The sequence below is a fragment of the Dunckerocampus dactyliophorus genome, chromosome 4 (genome assembly GCF_027744805.1).
Source record: "Dunckerocampus dactyliophorus isolate RoL2022-P2 chromosome 4, RoL_Ddac_1.1, whole genome shotgun sequence".
Classification (NCBI taxonomy): Eukaryota; Metazoa; Chordata; class Actinopteri; order Syngnathiformes; family Syngnathidae; genus Dunckerocampus; species Dunckerocampus dactyliophorus.
Window position 1 is genome coordinate 21664138 of NC_072822.1, and position 15553 is coordinate 21679690.

At 44.0% G+C, this 15553-nt stretch overlaps 1 protein-coding gene across 3 annotated transcripts in view; it reads left to right on the forward strand.

Moving 5' to 3' along the window:
- The window catches only part of dock5 (dedicator of cytokinesis 5), a 55398-nt gene that overhangs the window by 19073 nt on the left and 20772 nt on the right, over window positions 1–15553 (forward strand). For all 3 annotated transcript variants that reach the window (XR_008570119.1, XM_054774460.1, XM_054774461.1), the window contains exons 8-14: window positions 65–222; window positions 1453–1534; window positions 2033–2162; window positions 12177–12249; window positions 12818–12960; window positions 13121–13246; window positions 13380–13504. Coding sequence is in view for 2 of the 3 variants with exons in the window: in XM_054774460.1 (XP_054630435.1) it covers window positions 65–222; window positions 1453–1534; window positions 2033–2162; window positions 12177–12249; window positions 12818–12960; window positions 13121–13246; window positions 13380–13504 (837 nt within the window). In the remaining variant the exon portion in view is untranslated. The remainder of the gene's footprint in view (window positions 1–64; window positions 223–1452; window positions 1535–2032; window positions 2163–12176; window positions 12250–12817; window positions 12961–13120; window positions 13247–13379; window positions 13505–15553) is intronic.

Consider the following 15553-nt stretch of genomic DNA (forward strand, 5'->3'; position numbering starts at 1 on the left):
TTTTCAGCAATTGTCTGTTTCACCTAATTTCTCTCTTTATACTTCCTTCCCGGGGTTTTTGCAGACACGACTACAAAATCTTGAAATGCGGCGCCAGGCTCTGTTCAATACGGTGCACACCTACAGTCTCCTCATGAACCTGAAAAACTTTGTATGCAACATTGGAGAAGATGCTGAGCTGCTCATGTCTCTTTATGACCCAGATCAGTCAGAATTCATCAGGTTAGCTCTTCACCTTTCCTTGAACTATATAGTGTGATGCCAAGGTTATTTTCAACTTAATGTAGACTGATCATCTTGGTCCCAAATAGTAGATAGCAATTATTTTTAATGAGCTAAAACGTGTCGTGCTAGTGAGTGCCATCGAATGTACAGTAGCATCAAATTTTACTGCATGATGAAACACCTCTCAAATGAAAATGAGAAGTAGAAATAACTCAATAGCTCAATATGGGGCGTACATACTGTATTTTTTTATCAAGACTTAAAGACTTTGTCGTTATGCAGTTGAATAACGGACAAGATTGAGAGGAGTGATGCGTGCTTTCATGTTAGTCTCCAAAAGTGTCCAGTAAGACCAGAAAAAGTGGCTAGATTTGTTGCTAGTTGCTTTTTTGAAAAACAGAATCTAGAGGGGTTTGAATACTTTCTAAGTTGGCAACATTGATCTTTCCTGCTACATCTTCTTCTTCTCTAGCAGGCCAGGTATGTATGAGGTCTGTTAAGAAGCGGTTAGTTGGAACAACACGTATTATAATAAAATGTTTATGATTGAGGGTGACAGGCAGTGCCAAATCTATTTGTGGCGGGCCACCACGAATAAATGAATGTATGAGAAACACAGAAGAAGCAGAAGTAATATTTTTGAGATGCAAAATTGCAGCCCCCTCGAATATCGTGTCATGTTATACCTGCAATATCTGTCAAAAATAAAAACCTAATATGCAGCATTACTTGTATTTATTCTGTCAAAATATGACATGGACATTAGTTTTGTTTTCTTTATGCTTTTTTCTTTACAGTCTTCATATAATGATACTTATATTTGAAGAGTTTTTGCCTTACATACATTTCTACTTTGCTTGCACTGTGTCCTAGTGCATGTCAGCCAAGACAATCATCTCCATTTGGGCATCTCTTTGTGGAGTTTGGATGTTTTCCCGGTTTGTGGGTTGGGTGAATTGGAGACTGTATTGCCCATCGATGTGAATGTGAGTGTGAATGGTTGTTTCTCTATATGTAACCTGTGATTGGCTGGTAACCAGTTCCGGGTGTGTACCCTGCCTCTTGCCTGAAGTCAGCTGGGATTGGCTGCAGCTCACTTCTGACCCTAATGAGGACAAGCAGTTTAAAAAATTAATGCATGAATGACTGGATGCTTTTTTTCCCTGAATGGAACCTGAGGCTTTAAAAATGCATTTCCTAAAGTGATTCTTGTTTAAATTCGTACAGTGAGAACTTCCTGGTGCGGTGGGACAGTATGGGGATGCCTAAAGAAATTGAGAAACTCAACAATCTGCCGGCACTATTCACGGTAAGCAAATCCCAACCCAGTGACTGTATTTCTGCTGTGTATCTTCTGCTTCAGACAGATAATATCCATAGGTACCTGAAGTCTGTGACAAGTCGGACAGTTTGCTCCTGAATTGCATATCATTCCTTGAAAGTTAAACTAAGCTCTTAGTCCTTGCACATCTTTAACAAATAATTCACGATTTGAATAGATGATATTTCAGTTGTTTGTGTTTATGCCAGTCAGCATTTGACTTGAACTTTAATTAAAATTGCCACAATACAACACAATACTGCATTGTCAATTGTGCTGCAGGGGATTTGAGACACATTTAATGCCAAACCTTTCTCAAAGCAAGTCAAGACTCATTTGACCTAAAAAAAAAAAAAAATCCAAATGATGACTATGTACAGATAGAAAGATTCTATATTTGTGAGTTTCAGCACCTAATATTAATGAACTCCACTGTAGTTCATCTCAGACGCACAAATATATTTGTGGTTGACTTTTTGCATCTAGGACCTTAGCAGAAGTGACCTAATGAGGCAGCGTCTCTTCCTGGTGTGTCAGATCATCAGAGTAGGAAGCATGGAGCTGAAAGAGGGAAAAAAACAAACTGGCGGACTGAGGAGACCGTTTGGTGTAGCTGGTGAGATGCTTTTCACATTGTTCTGTCTAATATCTGTTTAGCCAATTCGGAACCCATTCAACTGTGAAAATGGTATTTCTTTGTTGCGCTGCTCCTTCTTGATTTGTACTGAAGTGTAAAATGAAGGAGGCATGTGCTGAATGAAATGGTGACACCTGTTTTCTGACCTAGAAAATAAATTCCATTCGGCTATGGCAAGGAGTCTGTGGAAATGAGTTGAGCAACCATCTTTTTGTTTTTGGCCTGACAATTAGCCCATTTGACGAGAAAGGCCTTCTTCTCAGCAAATGGAATGAAACCGCTGCCAGAAAAAAAAAGTGTCAAACGCAGAAGTCACATTATTCTTCTCTGCCAGGAAAATAAGCACACTTAAAGAAAAGAGCTGGGTAGAATACACAATTCTGAAGCATCCCATTCTTGTAAGATGGAGATCAGGAACACTTAATCTGCTAGGATATTTTCATTGGATATCATGCCAGACAACAGCTTTTGTCTCAAAGGAGATACCTTTTAGAGTTTATAGCAAGCATTGAAATTTGGTTTATGGATAAATTGCTAAAATTTTAGTTAATTTTAGTTTACTTAGTACCTTGGTACTACTATGGGAAGGTTTGATACATATCAGTGTTTCCCACAGGACTGCAATCCACATGTGGCGGTGGGTTGCGTAGGGTACACCATCGACTAATTTAATTTGCACAATTGGCCATGATGCATATGCATGTCATTTTCATGTATGAAATAAATGGTGAGCAAAAATCATGAAAAGCAAGAGAAATAAAAAAGAACATTCTGTCGCTTCTTTTCGTGGTTTTTTTTTTTTTTTTTTTTTGCCTCTTAGTGCTTTTAGACGGGGGTGGGGGGACCAGGTGTGTATGAGGTGTGTTAAGAAGCACAGTTTACAAGCTAGGGTGAACAGGTAGTGCAAAATCTATTTGTGGCGTTCCAAATTTATTTGTGGCAGACCACCACAAATAAATGAATGTATGAGAAACTGCATATTCGACTGCGCGTGGGGGCGGGCGGTGGGGTGTTCTTTTGCGTGGCGCTGGCCGGGATCGGCGGGGCGATGCTTGCTTCGGGGTGGGGCGGTCGGGGGTGGCTTTGGCCGGGGGCTTGGGGGTGGGGCTGGCGGGCGGTCCCTGCTACCTTCTGGTGTCTGGCTGGTCTCTGCTTCCTGGCCAGCGGTTGTCTCCCTCCCTCCGGGGTTTCTCCCTTGGCGTGTTGGTGGATGGGCGGGGGATGGAGTGGTGGCCGGTCTGCGGCGTGGCGGGGGGCGGGGCGGGCGGTTGCATCCACTTGGGCGCCTCTCGTGGGCCCTGTCGTGCGGTGCTTGCTTCTCTGTCCCTCCCTGGCGCCTCTGGCTTGCGTGCTTTGTGGGTGTGGCCGTGCTCCGCTCTATGTGGGGCCCGGTGCTCTTGTGGTCGTTGTAGTGTTTCTCCCTTGCCGGCTGTGGTGGTAGGGGGGGGTCGCGTGGGCGCGGTTCCCGCTGTCCTGGTGGCGGTCGGATCTGCCTTGGGGTGTGTGGCTGGTCCGTGGTGTTTGGCGGTTTGGAGGTGGCGCTGTGGACGCTACCTCCGGTGGGGCTCCGGTGTTGGGGGGCGCTGGGGGTATCGCCTCTGGGGGGTTGGGTGGGCTGGACTGGGCATCCTGGCGGGCCGGGTAAGGCCTGTGGTGTGTCCTGCGGCCTGTGGCTCGCCCAAGCCTGGGCTGTGGTGGGTGGCCGGTCGGTCATGTGTCCTTGGTCATCCCCTGCTCGGTTTGGGCGACGTTGGGGTATGGGGCCCCCGTCCTTCCTGTGCCACTGCACCACCTCACATACATATAGGACTTTGGGGGGTGGCCTACGGTCGGGCGTGGTTGGGGAGGGGAGCTGCCTTGCGGGGCTCCTTTGCCCCTGCCGTGCCACTGACCTGTTGCCCCCCAATTTTAATCGCAGAGTAGACACTTAGGGTTTGGGGGGGCTGGTCAGGTGAGGGGCCCTCCAAGCGGCAGCTGTCCCCCAATTTTAATTGCATCATTAGCTATCATCCACATACACCCCTATCACCAACTCTTCATAGCTGTCCTCTTTTATTTTATGTTATTTATTTATTATTTTTTTAATTGCATTATAGACACAATCACACCTTATCACATACACGGGTGGGGCGGGCTGGATTGGGGTGCCTTGTACCTGTTCTGTGGCGCCTGCCCGCCAGGGTCGGTGGTGTGGCCGGGGGCCTGGCCGTTGCGATGGCTCGCCCGGGGTGGCCTGGCTTGTGGGATGCCTTTGTCTGGTTCACCTGCTTTTCCCTGGGGTGGCCATCTGGGGCCTGTTGATGCCGGGGCTTGTGGTGCTTCCCCTGGACTGACACGTGCTGCAGGCGCCTCTGCGCTCTTGGGGCGGGTTCGGCGGTCTCCGGGGAGCGGTGCCGGTGCTGTGGGTGGCCCGTGTGCCGCCGCAGGGGCTTGTGGTTGCTGCGCTGCGGCGGCTGCTGGGGCGCCGGGCCGGCTGGTGGGTTGGGGCTTGGTCATGCTTGTGGGTACTGTGGTGTGGGGGTGGGGGGGGACCGTGTGCCCTGGTGCCGGGCCCGCTGGGGGGGGGTTGTGCTCTGCCGGGCGCTTGGGCGTTTGTCGCCGTTGCGCTTTGTGCTCTGCTGGGCCGCTGTCTGTGTCCTCGCCTCCCCCGGTCTGTCTGCGGGCTGGTCGGGGGTGGGGCTCCGGTGCGCTGGTGGTGCGCTGTCGGCTCTGGTGGCATGTGGCTGGTCTGGCTTATGGTGGTTGGTGGGGTCCGCCGGCTGGTCTGCTGCTGGTCTCGCCTTCTCGGCTCTGGTGCTTGGCCTCCCTGTGGCTTGGGGTGCGGTGCTCCCGCTCCCTCTTTGGGGTTTGCTGGCCCGCGGGTGTCGGTTGGCGCTGTGTGGTGGTTCGCCTGGCTGCTCGCCCGTTTTCCCGCCCGCTTGCTCAGCTTCCCGCTTTCCTCCTCGCTGGCTCCTCTGTCTGCCTTGCTGGCGACGTCCTACCGTTGGGAGGGTGTGGCCTGGTGTCTTCCTGCTCCGCGGCGGTCCGTGCTCTCCGCGCCTGGGTTCTGGATTGTATGTCTGGGACCCCGGGGTCCCCGGCTCTGCTGCTCCTTGGGTTACCAAGGGGGGATAGGGTGAGGCTTCCGGGTGTCGGGCAGTCGACCACTGTGTGTGTGTGTGTGTGCGTACGTGTGTGTGCGTGCGTGTGTGTGCGTGCGTGTGTGCGCGCGTGCGTGCGTAGGAGTGTGTATGTGCGTGCGCGTGGGGGCGTAGGAGTGTGTATGTGCGTGCGTGTGGGTGCGTAGGAGTGTGTATGTGCGTGCGTGTGGGTGCGTAGGAGTGTGTATGTATGTGCATGCGTGCGTGTACTTTTATTTATTTATTTATTTTTGTTATTTATTTGGGGGGGGGGGCCTGCAGGGGTTTGCTCCGTGGGGTCGAGTGCTGGGTGATACATCTCTGCCGCCCGTGCCTCCGCCGGGTGGGTGGAGGGTGTGCCTCCTGCATCCCTGGGCGGGGAGGCCCTGTGTCAGGGGCCGGGCGGGGGTTGGCCCGGGGCGGGCTGGGCTCCGCTCCCTGGGGGTGGGGATGGCGGTGGCGGGGATTGGCGCTTCCGGCATGGGCAGGCTTCTTTCCGGTTGTGGGGGCGTCTCTGGGCCTGCCGGCTTGTGGCCCCCGGTACTCGTCTGCCTTTGTGGGGTGTGATCTCTCGCTGGTCTCAGGGGTTGGCTGTCCTCCGGCCTGCCGGCGCCCTGTCTTTGGCTGGGATTACCTCTCTTCGGCCCCTTGCTGGTCTTCCCGGGGCGGAGGGCTCTCTGGGCTGGCTCTTGGGGCACTGATCCTTGTGCTGCCTGCCCCTGTGGGCCTGGTGGCCTTCTGGCGGCGGGGGCTTGGCCTGGCTATTTGGGGCGGGGCTCTCTGGGAGGTGGAGGGCAGCCCCTTTCCTTTCATGCATTCTCAGTGACAATTACACGGCCACACATTCTTGCACCTTTATATATATATGAAGTCTTTGTCCTTTGTCCTTATGTCCCCCCGAAGCCTGGAACAACAGGCTTTTATTGCAGGTTTAATTTATCTCACAGGCAAATAATAATAACATAATAATTACGCATGTCCAATATTGGCTGTTTTGCCAATATTGTCCAGCTCTCAATTTCCAATATCGATACCAATATGTGTAACATGACATATCTCCTGTGGTGGAATTAACTGTTGTGAAGATAATGGATACAGAGTCAGCAATTAGCTTCTGAATGTGGCTGTAAACAACATTGTACAACATTGTAAAACATCTGAGAAATACTTTCCACTAGGCTTCTTAGGCTGTGACATTTGTTGTAAAAGTTAACAGAATAGCCATTTATTTATTTTTTTAATCAAAAAGTCCGGGGAAGAAAATTAAGTGTCATAATTTTCATGTAGACCTAACTCTCAGTCAAGTTGAGATTATTACTCGCATATGGGTGGCAATAAGTTGATATCTAGATAAAATGTCTAGATGGCCAGTGAGGTGGCCACGGCCACCCCTGGCCACCACGTAGCTCCGCCATAATGCATCAGCACACTGTATTGATTTCTATATCACACTACAAATTGCTTGTACACAGTAATTCCGGGCCAAAATTAACATATTTTGGATAAGCGGCATATCTAGAAAATGGATGGATGGAAGGAGCAAGCTAGTTTGCTACTAGCCACCCATGTTTGTTTACACGCTTGAGAGGCGGTTTGATGAGGTCATCTTTTGCACGTCGGCAAATACGGGAGCCCACTTTTTCAGAGTTGCTGGAAATGTGAATTTCTCTTGGAGAGTAATAAAGTATCTATCTGCCTATGTCTGTATGTCGTGGAATTAACACCGCCGCCACAATTGGCTGCCTTTCAAGCAGCTCTGTTTGTTTATTCAAGCACATTTTTACGTACCATGAGAGCGACGTCTGGCGTCGTTGTGATTCCCTGTCTACCCATTGATATCGAGGCGGCCACACCGGGGCTAAGATGAAAGTTAAGGCCAGAAGGAAGTGGAGATTCAAGCCTTCGGTACCTTATATTATCACGGGAAACTTGAATTCACTACCGAGCAAGATCGACGAGCTGGCAAGAACGTCAAGACCTTAAAAATTTGTGCTTCACTGAATGGCTAACAGCTAGTGTCCCAGTGGATAACGTGAGGAGCTAGCCAACTTCAGTACAGTCTGAGCGGCTAGAAACAAGAGCCTGCAAGCGCAAAGGAGGTGGGCTTGCACTGTATGCGAACAAACTGTGGTGTCATCCTGGCCATGTGAAAAATAAAATGTCCATCTATACAGCACGTTTTTAATGTTTCATTATCAGGAAAAATTCTGATACCGATGTCTGCCTATATCACATTTTTATGCCATCGGGCCAATATTATCAGACATCCCTAGTAATAATAATAAGTATAATAATAATCATCATCATCATCATGATAATAAATGTTGCGCCCATAGCCCACAACAAGCTAAAACTCAACTCTGATCCCCCCACGTCACTGCCTGTCCACCACCCATTCTGCTCTCCTACAAGGTAAACTATGGTATCTTAAATGGCTTATTTTCTGTAATTATATATACTATACTGGGTAATACAAGTGTAAAGGTGACTATAGCGGTGTAATTTTATATCTAAAGGGCTCTAATAATGTTAAAAAAAACATATTTAGATGATGGTAAACAGGTTTTCTATGCCATACCTATGAAAATATTCCATTTATAAATAAGGAATCGTACTTCACGGAAATTAATTTATCACGGTTGGGTGTGGAACCAACAAACAGTGAAAAATGAGGGATTACTGTACTTTGAAATAATTTAAACACTGAGCTACTGTGTGTAGGGCTATTTGAGTCGTTCCCATATTTGTGTAAATTTAAAACAAAACGTTCACTGCATATCAGTGCTGTCTGCTCAAAATAGTTTACACCACTTGACTCAAGCAACTGAATATGCTTACGTTGAATAAATGTCATCAATTTGCCCACTGGGGATATTTGTTGCCATTCTGTTGGTCCTGTCCTTGATTGTCGTTGTAGAGAGAGGTACGGTATTTCTTTAATTTTCGTAATAATTTTCTGCTTATTTTTTAATTCAAAGAATAGATGCCCTGATATTTTTAGGAGCGATTCTTTCATGTATTTTCAATCTGTGAATGACTTCCTCCCACTCCTTACGATCTCCTGTGCAGCCACAGAAGCAGCTGAAGTTGAGTCTGGAGCGTTTCTTGAATATTCTTGAAAGTATGTTTTCAGAAGTATGTTTTCAGAAAAAGCTGAATGCTTGTTTTGAAAATGTCTGTCAAAGTTACATTTTCTGTTGTTTGCCAATTTCTCGCCACATATCAAGGACACAGGTAAGCCAGCATCAGTGGCAGTGAAGGCGAAGAAATACACTATGTCCATTCAGAAACAAGCTCTCTATTTTCTTCTGAGATTTTTATTTTTAGGAACATATTCATGGTTATGGATAGCTAACCGCGGGGGTAGCACACTCTACAAGACATTTTTTCCGTGTCTCACTGCACACACTGGCCCTCCTCCTCCTTCTCTTGCTCATCCAATCAACGATCTGAATGTAGTGTAGATGCATTCAGGGATTTTCAGTGAGTCGGATATTTGAAACGCTTTTAGAAAATGCACATTTCCTTCACTTTGCGTTTATATTAAAAAAATAAAAATAAAAAATAATATATATATATATATTTTGATGATGTCCCCCAGGACACCATCCGTAGTCTCATTAGGAGCATGCCCTGACGTTGTCAGGCATGCGTACAAGCACGTGGGGGCCACACAAACTACTGAGAATCATTTTGAGTTGCTACAATGACATTTTAGCAAAATGGACCAGTGTTCTGCATCATTTTTTCACTTTCATTTTTGGGGTGTCTTTGATTTCCCCCCTCTATAGGGTGACCATTTTCATTTCTATCAAATTATGTGGCATCATTTTGTTACTAATACATCACCCACTTATTATCAGGAAAGATATTCAAGATAATTTTCCCCTCAGTTTAGATCTGATGTGTTTTCGAAGTGTTCCTTTAATTTTTTTGAGCAGTGTATATATATATTGAGCTCGGCAAAGAGCTGTCTTAGAGGATAGCCCCTGTCTTAGAGGATAAAAAACCTGTTGGTGTAGCTGTACAGACAGTAAACCTTAAACCAAAGATCTCTAGTAGACACACACATCTCTAGTTCTTTGCTATTATACCTGTCATACATCTGCGGCCATCAGTCCAGTGGTGTATTGCAAATTGACAGCTAATATCATGTACTGTGCTGCATGTTGACACAAGCTATCACACACACAGTAGCAGTTATGTTCTAAACTGTAAGCTCTAAATCTGGAAACAAAGGATTGTAAACATACTTAAAGTGTAGAAACACTTACTGAATGAACTGAGGAATGTGTGGGGGACAAAACTTTGAAACTCATTCTCTTTCTGTTGTGGTAGTTACATTGTTTGATGAAAGACAAAGTTCCTTATGCTCTAGCAAAAGTTCTATTTTCTGATAGAAAGATGTGGTTATGAGGATGAGTAAAACAGGACAGTTTTGATTTCTTAAGATGTCACCAGTCTGCTCCACACTCAAATTACCACATACAGAAGAATGTTAAACCCAATGAGGGCCCAAATTCCATTGAGTACTTAACCTATTTTGTGCAAAAACCAAAAGTTATGGAATTAGTACACAGCTAGAGAGAACACAATTGTACTTTTGTTTTGTGCGGGACATAGGTTCATATTTATACTGTAACAGAGTATTTCCTCCAACTTTTTTGAAAAATGCTTTTTTTTTTTTTTTTAAACCTGAAAAACGCTGAACAGCTGAGTGCACAGAAAAGTCAATGTGTCTGCACACTATTTTAATGGTTCTATACAGGGGTGGACTGGACACTGGACTTTTTGGTTCAGCCTGGCACCACCCCACCCCCCCATTACAGGCCTCCTCTTGTTTATATATATATTAAAAAAAAATCCATGGTGGCGATTCAACCTGCACCTTCTACCTTGACATGGAGAAACATGTACCATAACACCAACAGAGACTGACAGCAGAGTGGATGGATTTTGCATTTTTATTCTGTTAATCGTGACAGAGCCTCGGACTGACTTGACACTGCATGTTTGTGTCACAGCAGCAATGTGCATCCTTTGCACATATGCCCCCCTTGCACAAACAGGGCCCTCCTGCTCCATGCGTGTAAGCAGTAGTGGCTCTGACTGTGCCAACACACCCCCTCTGTTGTGTTGTGTCCCAGCGGCATTTAGTTAGTTACCAAGTTACCATAGTTACCAAGGCAAGGTGTAAACAGTCGTCAATCGGCCCATTATTAATTGGCCCACCAAGAAAACTCCTGGTACTCCTGATAGCCAGTCCGCCCCTGGTCCTATACAGTATATACAGTTTGTCTACCATTTGATTTGTTGTTTTAGGAATTCTACAGTTGCACTCCAAATTATTCAACCCTGATTGTGAATTCAGTTCATTTGCAAAGGCATAAGTAAACTGCAAGTAAACTGGTCATCTGTTGAAAGTTTATATACACTCCTGATTAGAAATTTAGGACCAGTTGAAAAATTACAAGAATTTACACTGTTGAATCTTAAAGAAGTTGTAAGCAGAGCTTCGAAATGCAAAAAAACAAGAACAAAAAATAAGTAGGAGAGAGACATAATATATTGCAAACAACCGTTATAGTGAAATGGGCTGTTCATCAGCTGATCAAAAGTTTAACACCCCAGCCTTTAAAAGCCAAAATCTTGGCAAAAATGTGGATTCAATGTCATTTTCTGTCAGGTATTCACACTGTCATGATCTCTTGATAGCAAAGGCAAAAAAAGCTTTCTCTCTTTGAATGCAGTTGGATTGTTGAGCTGTAAGCAAGGCCTCTCGCAGCGTGCCATTGCTGCTGAGGTTGGACGCAGTAAGAGAGTCACTTTAAACTTCTTTAAAGATCCTGAGGGTTATGGAACAAAAAAGTCAAGTGGTAGACCCAAAAAAATTTCACCGGCCCTGTGCCGGAGGCTGCCAATCAAGACACAAGTGCAGTCCGATAACCATCAGATCCATCAGACCATCGCATCTGCGACAGAAGGGTTTTAACAACAAGAAACGTCTTCAAAGGCCTCGTCTCCTTCAATGGCACAAAATTGCCCGTTTGGAATTTGCACGAGAGCACCAAACACAGCACATTGAAAAGTGGAAGGAAGTTTTATTCTCTGATGAGGGGGAAAAAATCAGTTCCAGACAGTGGATGCCCTCCGTGAAGCCATCTTCACCACCTGGAGCAACATTCCCAATAGCCTCCTGGAAACACTGCCATCAAGCATGCCCAAAATAATTTTTGAGGTAATTAACAAGATGGTGCAGCTACTCATTACTGAGTTCTTTTTTTAACATTTTATTTTTATTTTGGGGGGAGGTTCGGGTTCGAGCCTATTTCATCTTAATGGTTGTTTGCAATAAATCACTTACTCAGTCTTTTTTTTTATGTCACTCCCATTTCATGTATATTTTTTGCATTTTGAAGTTCTACTTAAAACCTCCTTAAGATCCAACAGCACAAAATGGAAAGTCTTGCTGTTTTTCAACTGTTCAACTTTTGATCTGGAGTGTATTTTGAAAATGTATACCTGTACAGTGTCATTTCCAATGGGGGTTCAATTATTTGGAGTACAACTGTATATACTGTATTTATTTAAATTTACTTCACAAGTGTTTCACTTGAAATGCCCAGAAGCACAATATTGTAAGCATTTGGAAGAAAAAAGCAAGTTACACGAACACAAACAGTTGTTGTTTGAATATTGCCAGCAATTGTATAGAACCAACATTTTATGTGAACTGGTCGTGGTGGAAGTCTTTTCAAGTGCTCTTTTGATTTGCAGTTGTTTTATATTTGAAAGGAAATGCTCCACGTCGGGCAAACTACAGTAGGTTGTCCTGGGCAGTCTCCTTTACACTGTGGTGTCTTTGTCTTTGCAGTGATGGACATAACAGATATTGCTCATGGCAAAACAGACGACGAGGACAAACAGCATTTCATCCCTTTTCAGCAGTGAGTGTTTTGATGTTGTCACACTTTTTGTACCTTTATAACAGGTTTAGCTTTGTGTTAGAATGTCACATAGCGGTGATGGAAAAAATATCTAGAACAGCATTTAGCTTTTTACACAATGTTTGATCAAACAAAGGACAAACAGAAGCAGAGAAATGTCTCAGCTTCTGACAGAGACACTCTTAATGCTATATTTTCAATGCAGCTGCACATATTTGTCACTGTTGCTTTTACCTCGCCGATGGTGAAAGTTGGGGTGAGATATTTGTTGTAGGTACACACAATAAAAGACTTTAAAAAAGTTCTATCTTTACAACTTTTTCTGAAGTCTTATACCCTGGTGCCTGTCTTTTCCATTTTTGTCAATACTTTGCGGAACTGTGGTGTGTGTGTGTGATTGTCACTCCTGACAATCGGATGTGATGTGTGATGAGATTCACAAATTATTAATAACTAACATGAACTCCAGAAAGCCTTCTATTGCCTTTGCTTCCGTCCATTTGTTTGTCATCTAATGGAAGGGTGGTTGCTCATTTTTTCATATTTTCACCCTGATGCATTTTTCCAGGATAGCAATGGAGACCTACATCCGTCAGAGGCAGCTCATCATGTCGCCTCTCATCCCATCTCGAGTCATTGGAGAGAATGAGCCACTCACTGCTGTTTTCAACAAAGTCATTGCCACGAGGGAGGTCAATCACAAGGGCCAGGGTAAAATGAAGTACTCGCAGACTTTCTATCCCCTGAGATTTTAGAGGGTCGTTCTAAATTGACCTTTTTGTTTTGATGGAAATAAATCATGTGTGAGTGTCTACAGCGTGTAACTTTTTGGTGTCTGCCTCGTTTAGTTTCTTTTCATGTTTGCTGGCAGGATTGTTTGTGACCCTGAAGCTGCTCCCAGGGGATCTAGCACAGGTCAGGAAGGACTACCCTCACTTTGTGGACCGCAGCACAGCCATCGTGAGGAAAATGGGCTTTCCAGAAATTATTCTCCCAGGTGACTTAAGTCTTTGTTGCTGGGCACTGCTCTACATATGATAGGGTCATGTTCATTCTCATCGCCTACAGAAGCAAAAGGAAGTACATAAATTTAGGCACATTTTCCTGATCATCTCTTCTCCATTCTCCAGGAAACGTGAGGAATGATATTTACGTAACCTTGCTGCAGGGAGAGTTTGACCGTGGCAAAAAGAAGACACCCAAGAACGTAGAGGTCATATTGAGTGTGCATGATGATGAAGGCAATGCCATGGAGGTAAAATTGTCAAGTGACTAAAGCAAATTATGTCTTTGACTCATGATTCGAGCTTTCTAGAGTCACTAATTCACTTGAAGGTATTCACCTCATTGTACAATAAGGATGCTGTTTAAATTTACAGAGCAAGTTGTCGGATTCAAACTTCAGCTGAATTACTGAATACATTGGCAATAAATTATTCTTACATCTAGTGCTGTCTTCGACTCAGGATTTTCATAGATGAATCTGATGCGTTAGTTCTTATTCACAGTCGACTAGTAATTGTCGAATGCAGTTTTTTTTTTTTAAGAGCACAGCTAATGAGGATCTCTACAAATAAGCAGATGTAATTTGCGATAAACACTCAGACAAACAATAAACATGGTAGGTGTGCAACAACAGTAACTTAATTTATGTAGTGAGACAGAAAGCAAGATGAACAAAATTGAAAACACGGTTGCTGTCGGCAAGTGGGCATCTCACACATCAGCAAAGCGCACATAAAATAGGAACATGGCTTGAAAAACAACAACTCGCCAACACTCTCATTTAGCAGCCTATTTTCTTGGATTAAAATCCACAGCAGGATATAAAATGAAGTGGGCGTAACAGTCGTACCTTTTTTAAATGATTTGCCGTGCTGATTGTGTGATATGTAAGAAGCTGCTGACACAAGTTGCATTTCACTTTCTTGGAGTCATATTTAACCTTTTCAAAATACTTCCACACTTTGGATGATTTTTTTTGTAGCCATTATGAGCCAGTAAGTCAGCCGATGTTGACAATCGTCGTAGCGCTCACCTCAGCTCCTTTGTTTGGATTGTAGCAGGTGATTTTATTAATGCATAGTAAGTATATGTCTAGAGTTGAACAGACACCTTATTTTCAATTCTTTATTAACACAAATTAGGCTTATTTTGCATCAAAATACGCTATTTATAACAAAAACAGATGTTATATGTAAAAAATGTATGCTCATCATCAACTGTGGGCACCCGCATGTTGTCAGAGTGGTACAATCTTGATCACATGACATTTCCATACGATTCAACAGCACAGTTGGTAGTCGAATCAGATACCTCCAAATCAAGTCGAACAGTTAAACGGTCGACACCCATATCTAGTCATTCACTTGAGTGATGAAGCCTGGGTGAATTAAACAGATGAGTACATGACAACATTTAACACTTCCACTTTCATTCAAAATGTGCTTGAACCGAAACAAAAACTGCTTCCGTGCATTCCACCAGTGAGAGGAATGTGTTAGAATGTGTTCTGTATGTTATTTGTGGATTGTTTTATGTTCTGTTATAAATACAACATCGTTTTTACTGTTATATTACTGTGTTATTAATGACAATTATGCTTGTTGTTGCAAATTTGCAACATATCCAAATTTCAATTTATTTTTAGTGCTTAAGTCAAATGAACAATGTCAACATAATTGACCATCTACTTAAAGGCAAAAACACACATAAAACATTTTTGTTTTTATATACAGCTATATAAATTCAGGCGTTAAAGTCTTAAACAACAAAACAATGCCATTTCCTACTTCTATAAGATGCCTTTTAAAGTAAATCATTTAAATTCTTTCTTTCATGGGAGTTATGTTCCACACCAGAGAATTGTAAAAATCAGCAATACGTCCATAAAAATTTGGCTGGCTCCTACCCGTCCAAACCCTCCTGCATGATGTTGAAGTTCTCCGATTTTGGTTCAACATTTGCAATAAAAGGGACTGTTGTAATTATTAGAATAGATTCAGCTCCAGAACCCTGTCTCTTCAATTGCCGTTGCACATTGTGTGTGTTTTTTTTTTAACAGTGCTACATGTATACTGTACATTTTATCTTTATGCAGAAAATTTTTTGTATTTTTGGAGAAAAAAAATAACCAAAAATACATTAACTTATGGGGTGGTGAATGCTGAACTACCAATATGCAGGGATCCACTGTAATAATGATGGGCATGTAGACTGGCTCATGATAGCAAGAAGGTGGAATGGTAAGAAGGTAAAGTGAAGGTAAAGTGAAGTGCAAGCCATGGTAAAATCTAAGAATGCC